The sequence below is a fragment of the Zootoca vivipara genome, chromosome Z (genome assembly GCF_963506605.1).
Source record: "Zootoca vivipara chromosome Z, rZooViv1.1, whole genome shotgun sequence".
Classification (NCBI taxonomy): Eukaryota; Metazoa; Chordata; class Lepidosauria; order Squamata; family Lacertidae; genus Zootoca; species Zootoca vivipara.
The window spans coordinates 21,427,685-21,451,217 of NC_083294.1; the positions used below are offsets into that span (position 1 = coordinate 21,427,685).

Below are 23,533 nucleotides of genomic sequence, written 5' to 3' on the forward strand. Positions count from 1 at the left end.
CTGCAGAGGTGGCAGCCCCTCACCCCTTTTCAAACACCCTCCCTTGTGGAGTGTTCCCTCATCTTCCTCTCCTCTTCTTGGGAGCCCTCTGGGCAGCTGCACCTGCTGTCCCTGATTTCTGAGCTGCCTCCCTTGCCCCAAAGAGAAGTGCCTCCTCACATTGCCCCACGGACCTGGGATTCACCCCCTAGCCAGCACCAGTGGCATAATTTGCTTGGGGAGCTTGTAGCCAGGGTTGCTGCAACAAACAGCTGTGCAAGCCTTTGGGAGACAGAGGCTCACGAGAGAGGGCATCACAGGAAGGGAGGGAAGGAAAGAGGGACAGAGGCCAGTGTTGCTTGTGGCGCCCTTGACCATCATTCAAGGCACCCCAGGGTGCCACTGTGTTAGTGTGTCAGCTGCAGCGTGTAGGTGTGTCACACAAAAACACTCCCCACACTCCTCCCGGAGCTGGAAGGGGGTTAGTTTAAGCTCTGGTTTGCTAGTAAAACTGAATTACTGTGTCGTGAAATGATGCATGTCTAAAAAGTGTGTCACCAACTTGAAAAGTTTGGAAAGCGCTGGTGTAGGCAGTACTGAGCTGGATGGACCACTGGTCTAACACAGAACAAGACAACTTTTTAAGTTCCTGACAGATGCATTGTGCCATAGCTCCATAGTCAAGCATTTACTTTGCATGTAGAAGGTCTCAGGTTCAATTCTCAGGCAGGCCTGGAAATACCACTTACCTTAAGCAGTGGGTGGCTTTGCAGGATAGGGCCTGCCCACCACCATAGCAGCCACAGCAACAGGAGATTTCCTGTTGGATGGAGGCGTTCCTGGCCTTACTTTGATTGGATGGGTTGAGGTTAGCCCATCTGCCATATTGGGCTAATAGGAATGACTCCTGCCTGTGAGCATGTGGAGCCACTGACAGCCAGTGTATAGAATACTGAGCTAGATGGACTAGTGCTCTGACTTGGAAGCTAAGGCAGCTTCCAACATTCCTTTTTATTTTATTTTATTTTATTTTATTTGGGGGGGGGGAATACAGATTTACATACATATTTGGGGAGAGAACACACATTTTAATAGGTACCGGTATTGTGGATTTGGAATGTCAGCCTGCATCATGTCCTGAGTCACTTCCAATTATTGGGGTCATGTATCCCGTGGGGTTTAGAATTTAAAAGAGGGGGGTTGCTGGACTACTAAATTTTCTTTGTAAGACAGTGGCCTTTGCAGGCCACTTAAGGGTCCTCATCAGCATCTCAAAATGATGAACTAGGTTGCAAGAGCTACAACTGGGTGATGGTGCCCTCCAGGCTAACGGGTGGACTTTCCCTCCACCCCACTCACCTACCTGCTAGGTAGGAGAGCAATAGCCAAAGTAGTGCAAGTGAGCTCAGCTGGAAACAGGCTGGAAACACAGGGACCTGCTTGCTCTGTGCTGGACCCAAAGCTTTAACTAACAGAGAAGCAGGATCTGTTGGGGGTGTTAATGCTGTGAGCCCTTCCATCCTATGGTCAGGTTGTATATAGGTGTAAATAAAAAAAACCACCATATAATCTAAAGAGTCTCTGCTGACCTTCATTGCAAGGAAACAGAATCTGGGTAAGTGCCTGGAACCCCTGAGTATAGTGTTTAACAGTATTTTGAGGGGTTTTTGTTTTGTTTTGTTTTGTTTTGTTTTAAAGATTAAAAGAGAAATGGAACGGAATTATGGGTAAAAAAAATAAAGGCAGGGGGAGGCCTGGGAAATAAGTTCATTAAAACTTGTTTAACACAAGGGTCCCTAGTGTGTATTGAGCCCATCAGGAAATTAAATGTCACTTGATTCTTCAGCAGCTCCTCAGATTCCTTGCCAATGTGTGTAATGATGATAGCGGCTAATGCAGTGCATTCATTGCCCACAGGCTATTGCAGAATTGACAGTGCAATTTATATGCCACTCATCATCCGTTTAAGCAGCTGGGTTCTTGTTCAGTGATGTACAATAGTTCACTTCAAAATGAGCAAAAAAGTGGCAAAGATTTTGGGATTCAGCACACATTCCGGATGAAGGAATGCACACCAAATGTACTAAGCTTTTGAAGCATGGTTCACAAAATGAAAAGTGTGCATCAATTCCTTTGTACCTAGGGAAAGCCACAATGAGCATATCAAGGCAAATCCAGCAAAATGCAGCTGTGTCCACTCAAATGGGAACAGCACACATTGAATTCTTGTTGTGAGTCTAGTCTAATAGGGTGGTGTGTGCTAAAAATAAAACAGAATTCTGAATCCAGGCACTCTTGAGTTCCTAGCCAAGAAAAGCTAAATTCTGCCACCTCAATAAATGTGTGCCATGGCAACTCTGAAGAGCTCAAGTCATTCACCTTTCCCCATAACTGTATGTTCTGAATATCCCAGGTGGTTCTGTTAGGTAAGTTATACCCACCTGCTTTCTAAATTAATAACATATATTCATTATTTTGTGTGTATACACAGAATGTGATGCTTATGCTCAGCTTACGTCTTCCTCAGTAATATAAGTATTTCTTCTGTGGCGACGCAGAAATGCGCCTAGGAAGAAAGCAGAAGTGGATTCCTGCATACAAGGCGTGCAGGAAACTTTGTGGCAGTTTTTGGAACATCATCCAGGCAGTCCCCCCCCCCCCAAAAATCCCCCTCATACTGTACTGTTTGTGGCTAAATAAATGTTGTCACAGAGAGTGGAATGCTGATGTTAGTGCTTTTGGGGGTATTGTTTTTGTTTGTTATTATGCTATAACCTTTTGTGTTTTTATATTGTAAACTACCCTGTGATCTTCGGGTGAAGGATGGTGTGGAAATTTAATAAATAATATAGATAAAATAAAACTCCCTCTTCATTTGTATATTTTACAAGTTTTTACTGTGGGTTATCATTGGAGAGGGGCAAGTTGCTATCTAAGGCCCCCAAGAGTGCAAACTTTATTCAGTCATGGAATCATGGAATTTGGTGTAAGCCAGCTTCCTGTGCTTCTCTGTTCTTGTCCCTTGTTTGCTTTGCCTCGGCTTTCTTTCCTTCTGTTCTCCTCAACACCAGTTTCAGGATGTCACCTCCTCTGGGAGAGACCCTGGTTGTTGTTGTTTTGCTTATGAAAACTTTGTGAAGTGTAATGTCCTTTGACACAAAAATTCTTACAAGAAATCTGAACTGGTCTCTGTAATCTCTTCTACCCTTTATCCAGGGCGAAGCCCTGCTGATTCCCTTCCAAGATGCCGTTGGTGAAGAGAAACATAGAACCTCGTCACCTCTGCCGTGGAGCCCTTCCAGGTGGGGTTACCAGTGAGCTGGAATGTGTGACCAACAGCACTTTAGCCGCCATCATTAAGCAGCTGGGGAGCCTCAGTAAGTTGCTGATGAGTTTTGCATCTTAGATAAGTTTGAATGCCGTTCAGCTGGCAGAAAAGGGTTTGCATGGGGTTTAAGGGGACTCCAGTTTCCCAGACTATCCCTGTATCTTTAACCTCTATGCTGGCTTCTCTCTATCCTTTGAGGTTTAGACTGATATGTCTTAGGTTGCATTCTGTTTACAGTTTCATCCTCCTCAGCACACTTACTCTGGATCTCGAGGCACGAGGCCATCTTGGATCTACCCCCTGAGAACAAAGGGGCAAGCATGACTTCTTTGTTTCCCCAACTAGTTAGGTCTACAGAACTCTTTCCTATAAAAAATAGGCTTCCTTTAATAAGCATAAGCTTCCTTATTTTATACAAAGTGTCATTCTGAATACCTTTTAACTAATGGTGAGCTCCAAGCAAGCATTCTTTTAACTAAAAAATTGTGTGTCCTGCATCATGCTTGAGGCTGCAGCCAGATATGAATTCTGAAAGCAATAAGAGGGAGAAATCATTGCCTGCACTGTAGGGATGATTTGCAGTAGATTGTCAAGGATTTCTGACTCTCAGTTGATTTAATAACAAAATGACTCCCTTCCTGCCCTAAATAAAATTGCTGAAATGAAAGAAGATTGAGGTATCAGGAGTGGTGTTTTGCATGGAAGGACTGTGAGCCTCATTTTGTTCCGATACTCATTACAAACGCTGGTGTGATAATCCTTTAATTTTGAGTCTTTTGCACCAATCTGGTTAGTGGATCTTGGGGTTCTGCAAAAATATTTTTGCCGAAGACAACAGTGGGACAGAAATAAAACGCGCATATTACTTTAACTTGGGAATGAGAAAATTGCAGCCCTCTAGATGTTGTTGGACTCCAGTCCCATCAGCCCCAGCCAGCATGGCCACTGATCAGGGATCATGGGAGTTGCAGTCCAGTTCTGCATCCCTAGGACAGGTTATGTACATTATAGTTTTCCCATTTTAAAAATTTGTTGATGTATCCGCATGACAAACTTATATTGGGTTTATGCCAGCTGAACAGTTATCACCCTGGAGAGATGCTGCCAGTTAGTGTTGACAATACCGAGCTAGATGGACCAATGTTCCGACTTGGTATATTCTTCTGTGAGTGGAACTGCCAGGACAGGCTCGTTCAGTGGTGCTGAATAGAACCATCTCTGTGGTAGCATCCTGTTTCTGGAATGATAGGAGGGGTGGATAATCTTGTTTCACCCTCCAGCTGTCTTACTGGCCCCTGGGACTCTGCCCAGGCCATGTATATTTCTGAGGCTGCACCTCTCACCAGATCTGCTTTTTTGTGTCTTCTTGAACTGTGATAATGATGCTTCTTGCTTGTCTGGATGGAGGGTGTGTGTGCGTGCACGTGCATGCATGGATGCTTAGAAGTATCTGAGAATGTAGCCTCTCACCTCTTTCTCTGCCCACCTTCGCCTCTGTGACCTCCAGAAGCTTGCACATAGGGGAATGTGGTCATTGGGATGAAAAAGCTTTATTCGTTTTATTGCCTGCATAAGCCTGACGGAATAGAAGAGCTTTCAGCAGGCATTTAAAGGTTGGCACAGGAGGTGCCTGGTGAATCTCCAGTGGCTGAGTATTCGACAGGACTGGGCCAAAGACACTCAAGGCTTAGTTTCTTGCTGTTGTCAGATGAGCCTCACCAACCTGGGGAATGACCAAGGACACCAATGCAGATGATCTCAGTGACAGAGCTGAGGCAAAAGGGTTCAGGCGCTCCCTGAGTCAGGACCCAAGTTGTTCTGGGCTTTGTCAGTTAATGCAAGGACCTTGAACTTGGCTCAGTAGTAGATGGGCAGCCAGTGTAGATGTTTTAACAATGGAATCACATGTTCTCACCCCTGCCTGACAGGCACCAGCACTGTTATAATTTCAGTGCCAAATGATCTACCTGCTTGCTCAGGCATTTTAGGCTTTTCAACAGGTGACCTCTCTCCTCTGTTTTTAGCTTTCTCTGTTTTTAGCTGCCTCTGCTGGTAGGTTTTGTTGTTGTTGTTCTTTTACACGTCATCTTTTAAAAATTGTTCTTATCCATAGAAATATAAGAACATAACTAAAAACATAAAACTGTGAACTTAGTCTAAAACAAAAATAAAAAGAGGCACAAGAAAAACCACACATGAATTATTTGGTGTTCACTTGGGTGTCACACAGTGGATGGGGTGACAGGCACAATGTAGGGCAGTCAATCTGACTATGGGCAAGTGCTGAGGGCAAGTGAAGTTAGCTGAAATTGATAGCAAGGAAAGGCAATGCACATCAATAAGTAAACATGGACTTTTAAAAGGGGGCTAGACAGATTCATGGAAGATTAGCCTGCCAATGGCTGCTAGGCACAAAGGCCGCGTAGAAACTTCAGCCTCAGAGGCAGTACAGTATATGCCTCTAAATTATTTTATACATCATTAAATTTCTATCCCACCTTTCCTCCAAGGAGTTCAAGACGATGTATATGGTCCTCCCTCTCCCCATTTTATCCTTACAACACCTCTGTAAGGTAGGTTAGTCTGAAAGGCAACTAGTGGCCCACAGTCACCCAGTGATCTTCATGGTTGAGCTGTGGATTTGAACTCCCAGACCCTTGTCCAACACCCTAACCACTAGGACACACTAGCTTAATTACCAATCATGAGAAATAACAGTGAGAGAGGCAGGGCTAGTGTCAAAGGTCCACATGATCAAGGCAACTGCTTGACCATAAAAAGAGGACCACTAGTAGGAGCCCCTGAAGCTGCTCCTTCTATTCACTATGGCAACTTGCTAGCTTGTTTTCCTACTTCTTGCTGTGGCCCAGACAGCTGTCGATTTGATTGCTCACCTGTTTTCTGCCTGGAAAGCAAGCAGGTGGTAACAGTGAGAAGGAAGAGGAACGGCATCACCCCAAAACACATACCTGCTTACCAGAATTGATAAACTTCCCAACATCCAGACCTGGGAACCACTCACCCACAATCTCCATCTTATCAGGATTCAGTCTGTTCACCCTCCACTGGTTCAAAACAGTCACAGTGTCTCCTGATTCAGATGTAACAGTGAAATAGAACTCTGTTTCACAGTACTGTATACTGATGGCATCATGACCACATTCACACCATACATTTAAAACACCATGATACCACTTTAAACAGTCATGGCTTTTCCTCAAATAATCTTAGGGGTTGTAGGGTGCTGGGAGTTGTTAGGAGACTCTATATTCTCTTCCCAGAGCTACAAGTGCCAGAGTAGTTTTACAATCAGTTCCACAGGCTGTGGGAGGGGAATATTGGGGGGAGGGCGTGGTTCCTAAAAAACTATAGCTCCGAGAATTATTGGTGAGAAACCATGACAGTTCAAAGTGATTTCATAGTGCTTCAAATATATAGTGTGAATGTAGCCCATGTCCTAAATCCTCTAGTGATTGTTCTTAGCGGCTTCATGTAGATATTAAACAGCACTGGTTTGGGTGTGCAGTGTGGGAACGGGACAAAATAGCCATTTGCAGCATGCCACAGCACCACTGCCAGGGAGTAGACACACAATTCCCCAAGACAATTCTCTGAGCTCAATCCCATAAGCAGCAATGGATAAAGGTAAAAGGTAAGGGACCCTTGGAAGGTTAAGTCCAGTCAAAGGCGAATATGGGGTTGCGGCGCTCATCTCGCTTTCAGGCCAAGGGAGCCAGCATTTGTCCACAGACAGCTTTCCAGGTCATGTGGCCAGCATGACTAAACCGCTTCTGATGCATCAGAACACCATGACAGAAGCCAGAGCGCATAAAAACACCGTTTACCTTCCTGCTGCAGCAGTAACTATTTATCTACTTGCTCTGGCATGCTTTCGAACTGCTAGGTTGGAAGAAGCTGGGAAAGAGCAACAGGAGCTCACCCTGTTGTGCGGATTCAGAGCCCAAGAGGCTCAGTGGTTTGGACAAACAATTCCCCAACACAATTCTCTGAGCTAAATCCCATAAGTAGCAGTGGAACCGCTGCAAGACTGTGCCACCAACTCCAACTCATGGTGTGGTCCAGGAGGATACAATGGCAAAGGAATCTAAAGTTGCTAAGGCCAAGAGCAACAGGCTTACTTTCACTCTCCCATTCCTCTCCCAGCAAAAGCCATCCACCACCACCCTCTCATGCATCTTTCTCATGCATCTTACCTCCAAGGCCATAGTTGTCAAGTCCCTCACAATCTGGAAAGGGCTTTTTAGGAGCTGCCACACTGCCACTTTCTTCAATACATTGGGTATCAACTCCTTTTGCAAAGATGCATTAGCCACATACTGTATATATACACACATACATACATAGCAAGCATGAGCAAGCCATGATGAGCAATGGTTGATAGAGCATGTTGTGAGCCAAACTGCAGCAACATCATGTCCATGTCCTCAGGTGAGGAGGTCAACTTGTGGGCTACCCAAAAGACATATCTTTGGCCACTGTGGAAGAGACAATGCTAGAGTAAGGCCACATGCACACCATATATGTATTTAAAACACTTTGATACTACTTTAAACAGTCATGGCTTCTCCAAAATAATTCTGAGAGCTGTAAAGGGTGCTGAGGCTGTCTAGGAGGTCTTTATTCCCTCAGAACTATAATTTGCAGAGTGGTTTAACAATCCACCTTGGGAACTCTGAGAATTGTAGGTTTATGATTGGAATAGGGGCCTCCTAACAATTCTCAGCGCTGGATTATGGAGAAAGCTAGAGAGTTCCAGAAAAACGTCTACTTCTGCTTCATTGACTATGCCAAAGCCTTTGACTGTGTCGACCACAGCAAACTATGGCAAGTTCTTAAAGAAATGGGAGTGCCTGATCACCTCATCTGTCTCCTGAGAAATCTCTATGTGGGACAAGAAGCTACAGTTAGAACTGGATATGGAACAACTGATTGGTTCAAAATTGGGAAAGGAGTACGACAAGGTTGTATATTGTCTCCCTGCTTATTTAACTTATATGCAGAATTCATCATGCGAAAGGCTGGACTAGATGAATCCCAAGCCGGAATTAAGATTGCCGGAAGAAATATCAACAACCTCAGATATGCAGATGACACAACCTTGATGGCAGAAAGCGAGGAGGAATTAAAGAACCTTTTAATGAGGGTGAAAGAGGAGAGCGCAAAATATGGTCTGAAGCTCAACATCAAAAAAACCAAGATCATGGCCACTGGTCCCATCACCTCCTGGCAAATAGAAGGGGAAGAAATGGAGGCAGTGAGAGATTTTACTTTCTTGGGCTCCTTGATCACTGCAGATGGTGACAGCAGTCACGAAATTAAAAGACGCCTGCTTCTTGGGAGAAAAGCAATGACAAACCTAGACAGCATCTTAAAAAGCAGAGACATCACCTTGCCTACAAAGGTCCGTATAGTTAAAGCTATGGTTTTCCCAGTAGTGATGTATGGAAGTGAGAGCTGGACCATAAAGAAGGCTGATCATCGAAGAATTGATGCTTTTGAATTATGGTGCTAGAGGAGACTCTTGAGAGTCCCATGGACTGCAAGAAGATCAAACCTATCCATTCTGAAGGAAATCAGCCCTGAGTGCTCACTGGAAGGACGGATCCTGAAGCTGAGGCTCCAATACTTTGGTCACCTCATGAGAAGAGAAGAATCCTGGGGAAAGACCCTGATGTTGGGAACAATTGATGGCACTAGGAGAAGGGGGCGACAGAGGACGAGATGGTTGGACAGTGTTCTCGAAGCTACGAACATGAGTCTGACCAAACTGCGGGAGGCAGTGGAAGACAGGAGTGCCTGGCGTGCTATGGTCCATGGGGTCACGAAGAGTCGGACACGACTAAACGACTAAACAACAACAACAACAATTCTCAGCATCCTCAACAAACTACAGCTCCCAGGATTCTTTGGAGGAAGCCATTAATGTAAAGTGGTATCATAGTTCTTTAATGTATGGTGTGAATGTGGCCTAGGTAGGCCTTTGGACTGATTTAACAGCCAGCTCTTCTTCTGTTCCTAACCTTTTCACAAGGTGTACTGAAAATAAAATTTTAATAAAGTAAGAGAGATTTTCTGGCAGTGCTGAAAATGTTTGTGCAAAACTGTTGATTGTTTTGACCTAGTGCAAGTCTGAATAAAAAAAAGCATGGCTACTCCACAAGGCTTGTAAACTACAAGGAAGACCATTTTCTTATGCCTTGAGTGAGCATCCAATAACAGGCCTACATAATGCCTCCCCAAACTGCTAGCCAGAGTAGATCCACAAAGGGTGACGATTACCTCCTGTTTTGCAGCTTCTTTTATTCTTTTTTCAATACTGTGTGTTATTTTGGAGTCTCTTCCTCAGGCGAGCACATGTGACTGACAAAGCATACCCCTGTGTTGCTCTCTTCGGGGAACAAGACTAGCATTGTAATTTGCTGGAGAGACATCTCTCTCTGAAAAACCCTCTGTTTGGCCCATCAAAAGGATCTGAAGCAAAACTAAATCAAAGTGAGACTGCATGTAGCAGTTTGTGATGGTGGAGTTGGCTCAGAGGGTATTTACACTGGATTTGTCACTTTTTCTAGTCATATTTTTGGCTATTTGATTTTGTTTCTCAGTATGTTGTATGCTGATTCACATGGTTCTCTAAAGGCTTGAGTAAATGTTAGTAGACAAAAAAGGACTTGCAAAAGCAAGCATCACCAATGTGGCAGTCATGCGAACAATTACTTTTATATTGTAATGGTGCCCTTGAGGCATAACTGTCAACCCTCCCGTTTTTTGCTGAAAACTCCCTTATTTCAATCCGTTTCCCACTGCTATCCTGGATTGTTAGATATCCCGTAATTTTCCTGGATTTCAAAGGAAGCAGCTCCTCTACTTCCCTGCTGGCCACGAAGGCTCCACTCGGCACCCCCCCCCCCGAGCGAGCAGCCAGCTGCCGCCCGGTAAAATGCCTCTCTCAGCGGCTGGCTGCTCACTCACTTGCCGAGTGCTGCTGGAAATCGCCTCTGCCCATGCCCGGGCATGCACAGAACCAATTTCCAGTGCAGCTTTGCCCATGTCTGGGCACTAGAAATTCCTTCTGCGCATGTCCAGACATGCGCAGAAGCTATTTCCAGTGACCAGACATGTGGACATGGGCAGAGCCAGCACCGGAAGTAACTTCTGCGCATGTCTGGACATGTGCAGAACCGATTTCCAGTGCTGCGCCGCTGGGTGAGGCTGCTGATCCCTTATTTTCCAATCCGGAAGTTGACAGCTATGCCTTGAGGTCTTCCCCTGGTGCCCTCAAAGCCTCTAGGCTGCTCCACTTGCAGCCATGGTGGTGAGGGTGGTTACCTCTGCCCCTTTGGAAAAGTGGGGTAACCAGTCTCATATAACCAACTTTTAATAGTGTAATTAATGCATGAAGGGGTTCAGACCATAGAGTAAACTGTCCTGCCAGGCCTAGGCTAGGTAGCTCCACAGAGCTGAAGGAAGTTGGAAGAGTGAATCTATTTCCCATTTCCTTTTATAGCTCTATGTGCTTTTCTTTCTTTCTTTCTTTCTTTCTTTCTTTCTTTCTTTCTTTCTTTCTTTCTCTCTCTTTTTAAATTATAAATTCTTTACTAAGGGATTAATACAAAGACAAGAATTCTACCTAATGACATGCAAGTAAAATAAAAATAAATAAAATAATGGAAACTAAAAACATTGAAATAAATAAAAGACAGCATATGATGGAACATTATCATTAAACTTATTATTCCAAAATATTTTTTAAACCACCCATTTCCCCATAAACTTACTGAGCTATTTTACACAAAATTTGCACATAAAGTAGGTGAACTTGATCAAAGTTGAAACAAAATAAAAAAAATCCTTCCAGCAGCACCTTAAAGATCAACTAAGTTTTTTATTTTGGTATGAGCTTCCGTGTGCATGCACACTTCTTCAGATATCTTTGTTTCGACTACGTCAGACCAACATAGCTACCTACCTGTAACTTGATCAAAGTTGCAAGGAATCAGATGTTTTCAATCCATTCAAATTCTGTAGGAATTTTTTAGGATTAGTTACTACTTCTAGATCATTTTCCAAGATAATCTCCAATATACTTTCCAAATTGCCAGGTACTTCATGTTCTAAAGGTATACGGCATCCTAATGTATCTGATATTTGGAAATCACATAGAATTATTATTATTATTATTATTATTATTATTATTATTATTATTATAATATTACCTGGTGGCAGTTCCAAAAGATATGTATAAAATTTGCTTTAGCTGAGCCCCATCTCCAGCAATTATCTAAATGCTTTTCAAAACCCAGATTAATTTTACTCTGTCCAACTTGTACCCAGAGCTCATAGCACTTACTCAGAAATACAGATGTGCCTAGAGGCCTAAAAAGGTTGGCAAGCCTTGCACAAGTCACATAACTCTGATGTAGGTAGGCCTTTGTAAACAATAAAATCAACAAAAAGAGTTGCACTAATTGTTAGGTTCCCAACACCTTTTCAGTACTGTATTGTTAATGGCAAGGGAGGGAAGGTAGAATATATATATATATATATATATATATATATATATATATATATATATAAAGGAAAATTTATTGGATGCCTAGATTCAGGTTTGGGGAAGTTCTCTTTGGTGAGAGAACCCCAGCAGAGATTTAAAGTCACAAAATATGCAGCAAAGTAATGTCAAATTTTAAGCTGCATACCTTTAAAATATGCCCTTGTGAGTTCCAAGACTTCCTTCTTCCCCTAGCATAGGAGAAGACCGAACATTAGGTAAGTTAAAATTTGTACTTACAAACTTTTCAGAGGTCATTTCAGAGGTTCATTTTTCCATGCATTAGTCAGAAAAGTTGCACAGGCAGTAAAACTTGGCTTAGTTGCAAAGTGGTGAATGTTGCTAAATTATTGGTATAGGAAATCAATAGAAGCTTGTTAGAGTGTAGCCTCTTCACACCTTGAGCTTCTCAAGTAGACTGGAGGGGAATAAAGTCTTGATTATGTAGTCCAACCTTCATACAAGAGGGCTACAATAGTACTTTGACATGGAATCTGTGGACTGCACACTTCCTTTTCACATGAGGAAGCAAGGCCAAAATCTGACACCCTTCTACCTAGCCCTCATGCTGCTTTTCCCAAGTGGCTGAGGTTTAGGAATGCACTGGGCTTTGGGAAGGAGGTGTGAGGATCTGGCAGTGTCCTAGAGCCCTGCCACCTCCTTCCCAGAGCTGGGAAAGCACTAACTAGGCTTTGGGAAGGAGGAGGAAGAACTCTAGGATAAGGTTATCAGACGTCCCTGCTTCCCAGGGACAGTCCCCGGATTTACAAATCAGTCCCCTGACAAAATCCATCTATTTAGTAGGAAGTTGAAAAGTGTCACTAGATTCACTGAAAAAGATATGGTAACCTTACTCTAGGACCCTATCAAGAGTCCTCATACTTCTTTCCCAAATCCCAGCTTCTCGCTGCAAAAAAAGATAAAGAAAACCTGAGCGGCTAGGGGTCACCAAACTTTTTCAGTACGGGGCCGGTCCACTGTCCCTCAGACCTTGTGGGGGGCCAGACTATATTTTTTGGGGGAAAATTGAACGAATTCCTATGCCCCACAAATAACCCAGAGGTGCATTTTAAATAAAAGGACACATTCTACTCATGTAAAAACATGCTGATTCCCAGACCGTCCGCGGGCCGGATTGAAAAGGCGATTGGGCCGCATTCGGCCCCTGGGCCTTAGTTTGGGGACCCCTGCCTGAGCCTTGCAGGACAGCTTTTTCTATGGTCTGAACCCCTTCATGCATTAATTAGACTTAAGAATGTTGGTTATATGAGGCTAGTTATCCCACATTTATCAAGGAAATATATATATAAAATAATACAATTATACACCCTTCGCAATGCAGCGCTATAAAATCACAAGCTCTGAGAAGACACCACCAAGGGGAATAAGAGTGGTTTTGTCACATGTTTGTAAATGCATGCATATGGAGAGACATGCCAGTGTGTTGCTTTCCTTGCCCCCATTGCAGCACAAAGTTTGTACAGGTGGCGACCATTTTGCACGCGTCCTATTGACGTGCGACTGCCAACACATGCATGGCTCTCAGTCCTAGAACTGGGGTGGGACAGGCTTATGTGTGACTGCTGGCAAATGCAATGACCCAGAACACAACCCCTGCACAAATGAGCTTCATGTACTGTACTATAATCATTGCTATTTTTTTCTAGAAAAACAGGTGCTGGAATTCACTATGAATGCCTCCCTTGTTCTCTTATAATGGCAATGGCGCCCACCTGAGAACTGCCGGAACTGAGCTCCAGTGAGTTCCGGCTGAAAAAATCCCCTCAATATAATAATTGCAGCCTTGAAAAAAAGGTGGGGGGATGCACCAAACACAGGAAGCAAACAAAAGAGATAAAATATCCAGGTGCATATTCAGAATCCAAGGCTGAAAAACAGCAAGCGATAACAGCCGGTGACGTTAGGAACAGAAATACAGGATTCCATAATGTCAAGGCCAGGCCAATGCAGGGGAAAGGGGAGCTGGGTACACTTGATCCAGGCCTTGGAGGGCTACGTTGGCCAGAGGGGCCTGCCAGACTTACACTGTCATGCCAAAAATGCCCCATCCTTCCCAGCCGACCTGGGACTTGATGGGCGAAACGGCCATGCCTGTCCATCTGCACTGCAAGACTTCAATAGTAAAATCTGGACCTGTGTTGATGCAAATTAGTGTGTAGCATCAGATCAGATGAGGCGGTTGCACTGCAGTGGTCCGTCTTATGGACAAACCTCCCACCCTGGGCCTCAGACAAGCTCTGACCCTTTGCTTGGAAATTAAACAAAAGGTCTGCTGGTTTCTCTTTAAGGTTTCCAGACTCAAAAGAGAGCAGGGCAATTAAAGGCACAGAAGTCCTGTGCTCTATTGCAGTGGTCCTCAACCTTGGGCCTCCAGATGTTTTGAGACTACAATTCCCATCATCCCTGACCACTGGTCCTACTATCTAGGGATCATGGGAGTTGTAGGCCAAAAACATCTGGAGGCCCAAGGTTGAGGACCATTGCTCTATTGAGTCTGGCAACCCTATCTGCACTGGCCTGGTCAAAGCACTATAAGTGATCCAAGATGTTATGGGGGAATGAAACTTGTTGTTTAGTCGTTTAGTCGTGTCCGACTCTTTGTGACCCCATGGACCATAGCACGCCAGGCACTCCTGACTTGCACTGCCTCCCGCAGTTTGGTCAAACTCATGTTCGTAGCTTCGAGAACACTGTCCAACCATCTCGTCCTCTGTCGTCCCCTTCTCCTAGTGCCCTCAATCTTTCCCAACATCAGGGTCTTTTCCAAGGTCTTTTCATAAGTGATCCAAGATGTTATGGGGGAATGAAACTTACCATTGCTGTTTCCTTTTGCAAACCCTTGTTTAACGTAATCTGTAATTCCAGTCGAAGAATGCATTTGGTCTCTCATTTCAGATTTCTCTTGCATTAGATTTTGTCAAGCTGTAGAAGGTACAGAAAAGGGGGCTGGAGCAAGTGAAAGTTATAATATATTGTTGGGGGGTAGTTTATTTTCAAAAGATATGCAAAAGAAGCATAACTGAGGATTATTAATGTTATGCATGGCATGTAGCAACCTTTTGGGGCTTGTGGGCACATTTAGAATTCTGGGTGAGTGCCACTGGCCCAATCACAAAATGGCTGCTGTAGGGTCTGTGGCATGATACAAAATGGTTGCTACATCTAAAAGAAAAGAAAAAAGACAGGACCAGTGTTTTTTTTCTGGGGAGACGCACACCCCTAAACATTTTGTGAATCTAAATTTGGGCTCATTGAGGGGCAGTATTTCAATATGAGTAGGAAAATGAGAGTACCCCTAAACTTTTTTTAGAAAAAAAAGCACTGGGCAGGACCATTAAATGGTGTGGACACGCCCTGCTTCAGCCGCCTCACCCCACTCCATGGAAGAAAGGGCACATGCAGGAGCCACTGTTGCGCTTGCTAACAAGAAGGATCTCTTTTGCACTCTTGTTTGTTCATAACAGATTAGAGCAGTGTTTCCCAACCTTGTGCCTCCAGCTGTTTTCAGACTACAATTCCCATCATTCCTGACCACTGGTCTTGCTAGCTAGGGATGATGGGAGTTGTAGTCCCAAAACATCTGGAGGCACAAGGTTGGGAAACACTGGATTAGAGGATGGGTGTCCAATCTTTGTATCTACAGTCATACCTCTTCTTGTGAATGCTTCATGTTGCGGTTTTTCAGGTTAAGAACGTGGCAAACCTGGAAATGTTTACTTCTGGGTTTTGCTGCACACACAGAAGCATTTTGTGTGGTTCGCACATGCGCAGAAGCACCGCTCTGGTTGCGGACTTTTCGGGGTGCAAACGGCACCCCGGAATGGATCGTGTCCGCAACCAGAGGTACCACTGTAATGAAATGTGAGCACTTCTAATGCAGCATATTCAATGTAGAAAAAGCTGAGCCACTGCAAACAAGAACTGAACAGGAAGAGCAACAGTCTATCATGCATTAACGGCTTTTCTGTGTGCTGCTCTGGTTCTCCAGAAGCGCCTTTGTCATGCTGGCCACATGACCTGGAAGCTGTATGCCGGCTCCCTTGGCCAATAATGTGAGATGAGTGCCACAACCCCAGAGTTGGTCACGACTGGACCTAATGGTCAGGGGTCCCTTTATCTTTAATATTTTTAGAATTTGCAGTCAGAAGATACGATAGTGCCCACCAACATAGACAGCTGTAGAAAGAGGATTAGTCAAATGTATTTTGGAGAATAAATCTATTAATGGTTATTCGAAATAATTACTATATGTTGCCGCACACTTTGCCAACCTGGTGCCCTCCACATGTTTTGGACTACCATCAGTTGGCTGGGGCTGATGGGAGTTGCAGCCAAACTTTTGGAAGACTCCAGGTTGGAGAAGGCTGTGCTACCATCTCTGAACTATTTGCTGATATGCAATGGAAAATGATTTTGTAGAAATACGGTATTCCTTTATAATGTATGTATTAGAAGCTGATTCTGACACACAGCCTCTGGCAACACGTGTCCAGTTATGGCAGACTATCCTCTGTACCATATTCTCATGATGGGAAAGGGGTTGTGTTTATTGTATGGGGGCTTCTTGTGCTGTTAAACTGGAAAATAGAATAAAAGCATTTCCAGGAAATAAAAAGAACAGTATGCCGTGTTGCGGAAAAAACTCCTGCACTTGTTTTGTTGCTATTACTTCTGCCCTCTAGTTCATAAACAAATTTGCTCCCCTTTCCTCTGACTACCTGAAAGGCACCTCAATCTATTTTGCCTGGAACAGGTCACCTCTTTTGTTTCATGGTCTTTCAGGCAGACATGCTGAAGACATATTTGGGGAGCTTTTTAATGAAGCCAATAGTTTCTACATGCGGATGAATTCCCTGCAGGAGCGAGTGGATCTTCTGGTGATCAAGGTCACCCAACTGGACTCCACTGTGGAAGAAGGTAAGCAGCATCAGTAGCAGCCACTTGGGTCACATTAACCTTTGGTTTTGTTTATCTGGTCAAGGAGGACAGAATTGCATTTAGATGTTTGCTTCCTTAAGCACTAATGAAGTGTTGCCATTTTCAAGCTTCCCTTTGTGACTCAGTAGAACAAAACCCTGCCGTAGAACAGGCAAAACACTCCCAGGAAAAGGAAATTCTAGGAAACAATCTGTTTTCCTAGAATATTAGGGGGTTTTGACCCATACATTATGAAGAGGATGATTTATGGTTGGAGAGTAATTTGGGAGAGTAATTTGTCAGGGCTTGCATGCCAAGGTGGATAGGGTTAGAGCCAAACGTGGGTGGTGTGGCAAACTCCACCAGTAAAAATGGTAGCAAGGTAACATGACTGGGTCTGGGTGATTTAAACTTAGAGACTCTGTCAAAAACAACTATTAATTCAGAGATTCTATGTATATGGTAGCATTTACTATAATTGTAGGGATCCTGTGGCCCCTTATTTCTTGCGCTGGGAATATATTAAAGATGAGGCATGGTGGAAGCAAAATTTGATTTTAGTAACAAGCACTCTGTGGGATAAAGCTTAGTGGTTTCACTAGTAAAGGCACAGTACTTTGTTTCAGTAAAAACTTCTTTTAAAGATGTAATTAAGAATGTTACTTATAATTTTCTTTTAACTTTCCTCTCTAACACTGTTTTTTTTTAATAAACCTAATTCCTCCTAGAATGGATATCTGTTTTACCCTGACTGTAAAATGCCTGTAGCCTTTTTCTAGGATCTCTTCATTTCCCTAAGGAAATTAAACTGGTTTGTCCTGCCTAGCAAACCCCTATCCCAGAGCTTTCCAAACTTTTCATATTGGTGGCACACATTTTAGACATGCATAATTTCATGACACAGTAATTCAGTTTTACTAGCAAACCAGAGATTAAACTAACCCCTTTGTCACAGATTTCAATTTAGGCAAAAGGCAACATTTAGGCCAGGCATACCCAAACTTTGGCCCTCCAGATGTTTTGTACGACAATTCCCATCTTCCCCGACCACTGGTTCTGCTAGCAAGGGATCATGGGAGTTGTAGGCCAAAACATCTGGAGGGCCGCAGTTTGGGGGTGCCTGATTTAGGCCTTCAATCTCAGGTTATCCATCCTTGATTTATGGATTCTAGCACTCCCCCTTTCCCTCCTTTATTTTGCAGTGGGCACCTTTTATCTAAAGCACAATATATGGTCCTGTTGAATGCAAGCAGTTTGGGTTAACAAAGTCACAAACCTGGACCTTGGGAAATGTCAGTCCTTCAATTATCTCATGATGAAAAGAACAGGCCTATGGTTTCACTCTGAATTTTCAGTCTCTGAAGATAATTGCTTATTTGTTGAGAAGCTAAGCTGTATTTCTCAGTCCATAAGACCATAAGACCCATCTTTTTTTTTTAAGGTGGAAAATAAGAAAAAAATATTCTGCCTCAAACCTGGCGGTGGCAGCTGCAGAAGAGGATACAACAGCTTTTGGGCTGCACTTTCCTCCTCCGCAGCTGCAGCCTTCAGGCCAAGGGAGCCAAGGCATTTGTCCGAAAACAGTTTTCCGGGTAATGTGGCCAGCATGACTAAACCGCTACTGGTGCACAGAGGACCGGGACGAGTGCCAGAGCGCACGGAAATGCCGTTTGCCTTCCCACCGCAGCAGTACCTATTTATCTACTTGCACTGGCGTGCTTTCGAACTGCTAGGTTGGCAGGAGCTGGGACAGAGCAACGTGAGCTCACCGCATCACGGGGATTTGAATCGCCGACCTTCCGATCACCAAGCCCAAGAGGCTCAGTGAATAGACCACAGCACCACCCGTGTCCCAGAGATGGACTGAGAGCCAGTGCAGATATCTCAGCACTATCAATATATTTTCTTTGTGCACAGTCCTAGTTAGCAGTCTTGCAACAGAAGTTTGCACTAACTGCAGTTTCAGAGGCAGCCCTATATTTAACACACTACAGTGGTACCTCTAGTTACGAACTTAATTTGTTCCGGAGGTCCGTTCTTTACCTGAAACTGTTCTTAACTAGAAGCGTGCTTTCACTAATGGGGCCTCTTGCTGTCGCTACGCCACCGGCAAACGATTTCCATTCTCATCCTGGGGCAAAGTTCTCAACTCGAGGTAACTCTTTCAGGTTAGCGGAGTTTGTAACCTGAGGCATTTGTAACTCTAGTTATCACTGCACAGTGAACAAACATAGAAATTAGCAGGACATGGATAATAGAAGCAAGGCATGTGGGAGAAATACATTATTGTTACAAAAGTAACTTGGGTGCCACCCCCACAAGACGCAGTTGAGACTGTCATAACTTTAAGAAATGTGAATTATACACACACTTACACCCTCAGTCTGCATGGAGGGATTCCAGATCTTGCAGCATGGTCATTTCAAGAGGGATTTGTCCCCGACATCAGTGCAGCACTGGAGTCCAAGGCATCTCTTCCAGCCAGCCTTCAGCCTGCCTGCCCAAGAAATAGCTCTCTTTTTTCTCCCTTCTTCCTAGCACACTTTGCTAAAAAGACTATTTTCCTGTCACCTCACACACATACCCCATCATGTGGCAACCTCTGTCTGCCTAGGGCCAAGGATTCCTCTTTGATGGGCCATCAACACTTTTTGTCATGCTAATGTCAGGTGAGGCCCTGACTTGGAAGGAAGCTTAGCCTGTACTTTTCCACTGGCTTCCAATCTTCACTTCAATACTCCAAATAATCAAAATCCTACCATTTAATAATTTCTAGGGTTTGGGGCAGTGTCCCCCCACCCAAAAACTTTTGTCACTGAACCAAATCAGACCACCTGACCACCTACAGATCAGGTGGTGGCCCTTACCGTTTAGTTTTGTTCATTTCCGCTGGCCATGATTTTTTTTTTTAACCTCTTTGTGTTCTCAACAGGTGGTGAGGGGGAATTCTTGCTCTTGCAGGATTAGCTTTAGCACTTAGTTTTCTCTGCTAATCCACTGGGGGAGTGAAATACAAGCTCTGAAGGACAGGACAAGCCCACTTGTTTTTCCATCAGCAGCTGGAAAACTTTCCTCAAAACAACCTTAACCTTTGGTGTTTTTCTCACTGAATTTTGGGTTGTGCTACTTCAAGCTGCAGGTGGTGACTCCCATCAGTGAATGCTCCTAAGGTACACAAACCCCATAAAGGTAAAGGTAAAGGGACCCCTGACCATTAGGTCCAGTCGTGACTGACTCTGGGGTTGCGCGCTCATCTCGCATTATTGGCCGAGGGAGCCGACGTACAGCTTCCAGGTCATGTGGCCAGCATGACAAATCTGCTTCTGGCAAACCAGAGCAGCACATGGAAACGCTGTTTACCTTCCCGCTGGAGTGGTACCTATTTATCTACTTGCAGTTTGACGTGCTTTCGAACTGCTAGGTTGGCAGGAGCTGGGACCAAGCAACGGGAGCTCACCCCGTCACAGGGATTCGAACCACCGACCTTCTGATCAGCAAGCCCTAGGCTCAGTGATTTAACCCACAGTGCCACCTGGGTCCCTACACAACCCCCATGCCCCCCCAAATACCATGGTTGGTTGGTGAGAGCAGAGTTATACCCTACCCTTCTTCTCTGATACTAGAATTCAGTGGCTCTCAAAGTAGGCAGTACTTTGGGGGGGGGGTAACCTGTGTGAGGGCCGCTGGAACTGTACGTGACTATCAGATTTTGAAAAGCTGGTATCAATAGATCAAGTTCAGTTTTGTTGAATTAATTGAAATACTTTTAACTGGATTTTGAATAAATGTGCAATTGATCATTATTAATTCCATTTATATACTGCCCTTTGTCAAAAGATCCCAGGGCAGTGTACAACATTAAAAACACATTATAGAACATAAATGATAAAAACATAATCAAAAACTTAATAAAAAGCATACTGACAGACAGCCTAAGAATAAAATAGTCATCGTAATAGCAGTCCTAGCCCTCACACTTTCACAAGCCATAGATCAGGCATCCCCAAACTGCGGCCCTCCAGATGTTTTGGCCTACAACTCCCATGATCCCTAGCTAACAGGACCAGTGGTCGGGGAAGATGGGAATTGTAGTCCAAAACATCTGGAGGGCCGAAGTTTGGGAATGCCTGCCATAGATTATTTAATAGCCATAGGCCTGGGTAAAGAGGGATGTTTTTGCCTGGCACCTAAAGACATATAATGATGACATCAGGCAAGTCTCTCTGGGGAGAGCTTTCCACAATCAGGGAGCCACTACAGAAAGGACCCGTTCTCTTATTGCCACCCTCTGAACTTCTCTCGAATGGGGGATATAGAGAAGGGCCTTAGATGACTAGCACAGGGTCGGGTCGATTTGTTTGGGGAGAGGTGAGCCTTATAGTATTGAGCTCCTGAGCTGTGTTATAGGTCAACACCAGCACTTTGAATTGGGCCTGGAAACTAATTGGCAGCCAGTGCAGTTGTGCCAGGATTGGTGATATATGCTCAAACCATCATGTTCTGGTGAGCAATCTGGCCACTGCATTTTGCACCAGCTGAAGTTTCTGAACTGTCATCAGAGGCAGCCCCACGTACATCACAGTGCAGCAATCCAACCTAGAGGTTACCAGAGAGGAGACCACAGAAATCAGGCTATCCCTGTCCAGATAGGGGAGCAGCTGGGCCACCAGCCAAATCTGACATAAGGTATTCCACACCACTGAGGCCACCTGGGCCTTAAGCGACAGAATGGATCCAGGAGCACCTCCAAGCCATGTACCTGCTGCATAAGAGGGACTGTAACCCTCTCAAGAGCAGGTAATCTCCCACCTAACTGTTCTAGGGAACCACTCACTAACAGTGCTTCAGTCTTACCTGGATTGAGCTTCAGTTTGTTGCCTCTCATCCAGTCCATTACCGAGGAAAGACAGTGGTCCTGCACATCCACTGCCTCACCTGCAGATGTAAAGGAGAAATAGAGTTGTCTGTCATTAGCATACTGCCAACAGTGCATGCCAAAACTCCAGATGATTCCATTCAGTGGTTCCATATAGATATTAAACAACATGGGCCATTGAATTGAGCCCTGAGGGACACCATATTGAAGGCCCCATGGTGCTAAAAACAAACCCAAAAACAGTCCCCAAGCATCACCCACTGAAAACGACCCCCCAAGTAGGAATGGAACCACTGCAAAGCAATGCTGCCCACCCACAACTCAGATAGCCTCTCTAGGAGGATACAGTGGGCTATATGTATGTGAGCAGGAATATATGTATGCAGGAATATTCCACTGTTGGAGCCCTCACTTGAAGTCTGAAATGGTACAGCCCAGATTTGATGTGGCTAACATGTAATCCACCAGATGTGGTTGGATTCCATCTCCCATCCTCCCTGATACCTGGCCATGCTGGCTGGAGGGATGATGGGAGCCATAGTCCAACAACATAAGGAGGGACACAGCCTCTCTGCTCCCTGTTTTAGATCCATATTTGCCACCCACACTTAACCTTTTCAGAAGAGTGTAAGGGGTGTGATCTCAGATACACCAATAAAGGCAGGTGTTAGAATAATAATAATAATAATAATAATAATAATAATAATAATAATTTATTTGTACCCACCCATCTGGCTGGGTTTCCCAGCATTTCTTGAGTATAATGCTGTTTCACTTCTTCAACAATCAGATAATAGTTCTAGTATTTGCTTTAACACGGTCCTTTTCTATGCTAGCTGCCTGACACACACAACTCCCGCCTTCAATCTGTCCCTGGTTGATCAATCAGACTCCAATGCCCCAACCCATAATCAGCACAACACTCTATTACCTACTAGCAGATATCTCACAGGACAAGCAGAATGAGGCAGGCAGAAAACATCGGCACACTCTTGCTGGCTGGGAGAGAAGATCAGGCAGAGGCAAGGATCGTGCAATGCAATCCATCCTCTCCCTGCTTCTTCCTCTGTAGGTCTGCTCCTTCCTTGTACTTTGATGATAGACCTGGAAAGTTCTTGTCAGGTTTTTTTTTTTTTTAAATCAATCTTGTTAAAAAAATTGAAACCAGGAACCTTCAGTTTAGCCACATGAACAGCTGTCTAATCTTCCCATCTGCCATTTCCGTTAATCAGAAAATTGCCATCCCCCCACAAATCATACTGACCCCCTGCTTTCCTAGCAACCTTAATCTTTTTCAGAAATCTGATGAAGTAATTGCTTGTGTTCCACCACCCCTCAGTAGTGGAGCTGGATAACTGCTGCTTCATGGAAAGCGTAGGTGATGCAGAAGGCATAGAATATCATAGGGGGTGTTGTTGTTGCTATAGCAATTTATCACCTGCCCTTTTACCCAAGGTCCCAGGGCAGGTACATCTTACAGCGGTACTTTGGCTGAGTGGATACAGCTGGGGGGGGTGTGTGGGTGTTGGCCAAGGTCCTGCTTTGCTATAAAAGCAAGCACTGCCGCACTTTCCGCCTTGGGAGCAGACCTACAGAAGACGGCGTGGGCTGGTTTGCACCATTCCAGCCCCTGCCCTGGTCTGCTCTCCGAGCCAGCAAGAGGGTGCTGAGCTTTTTGTTTATCGCATCGGGCTCATTTATCCTGTGAGGTAAATCAGGGGTGGGGAACCTCTGGCCCTCCAGGTGTTTTTGGACTCCCAATTCCCGTTGCCCCAGGCAATGTGGCCAATGGTCAGAGGAGAAAGTCCAGCTACACCTGGAGGGCCACAAGGATCCCCACCCC

General features: G+C 44.6%; 1 protein-coding gene across 3 annotated transcripts in view; it reads left to right on the plus strand.

Annotated features, from left to right (window-relative positions):
* LOC118084534 (actin-binding protein WASF3-like) overlaps window positions 1-23,533 on the plus strand; it is a 70,985-nt gene that overhangs the window by 28,240 nt on the left and 19,212 nt on the right. For all 3 annotated transcript variants that reach the window (XM_035114150.2, XM_060270591.1, XM_060270592.1), the window contains exons 2-3: window positions 3,196-3,356; window positions 16,680-16,814. In XM_035114150.2, the coding sequence (XP_034970041.2) occupies window positions 3,224-3,356; window positions 16,680-16,814 (268 nt within the window). In that variant the 5' untranslated portion in view covers window positions 3,196-3,223. The remainder of the gene's footprint in view (window positions 1-3,195; window positions 3,357-16,679; window positions 16,815-23,533) is intronic.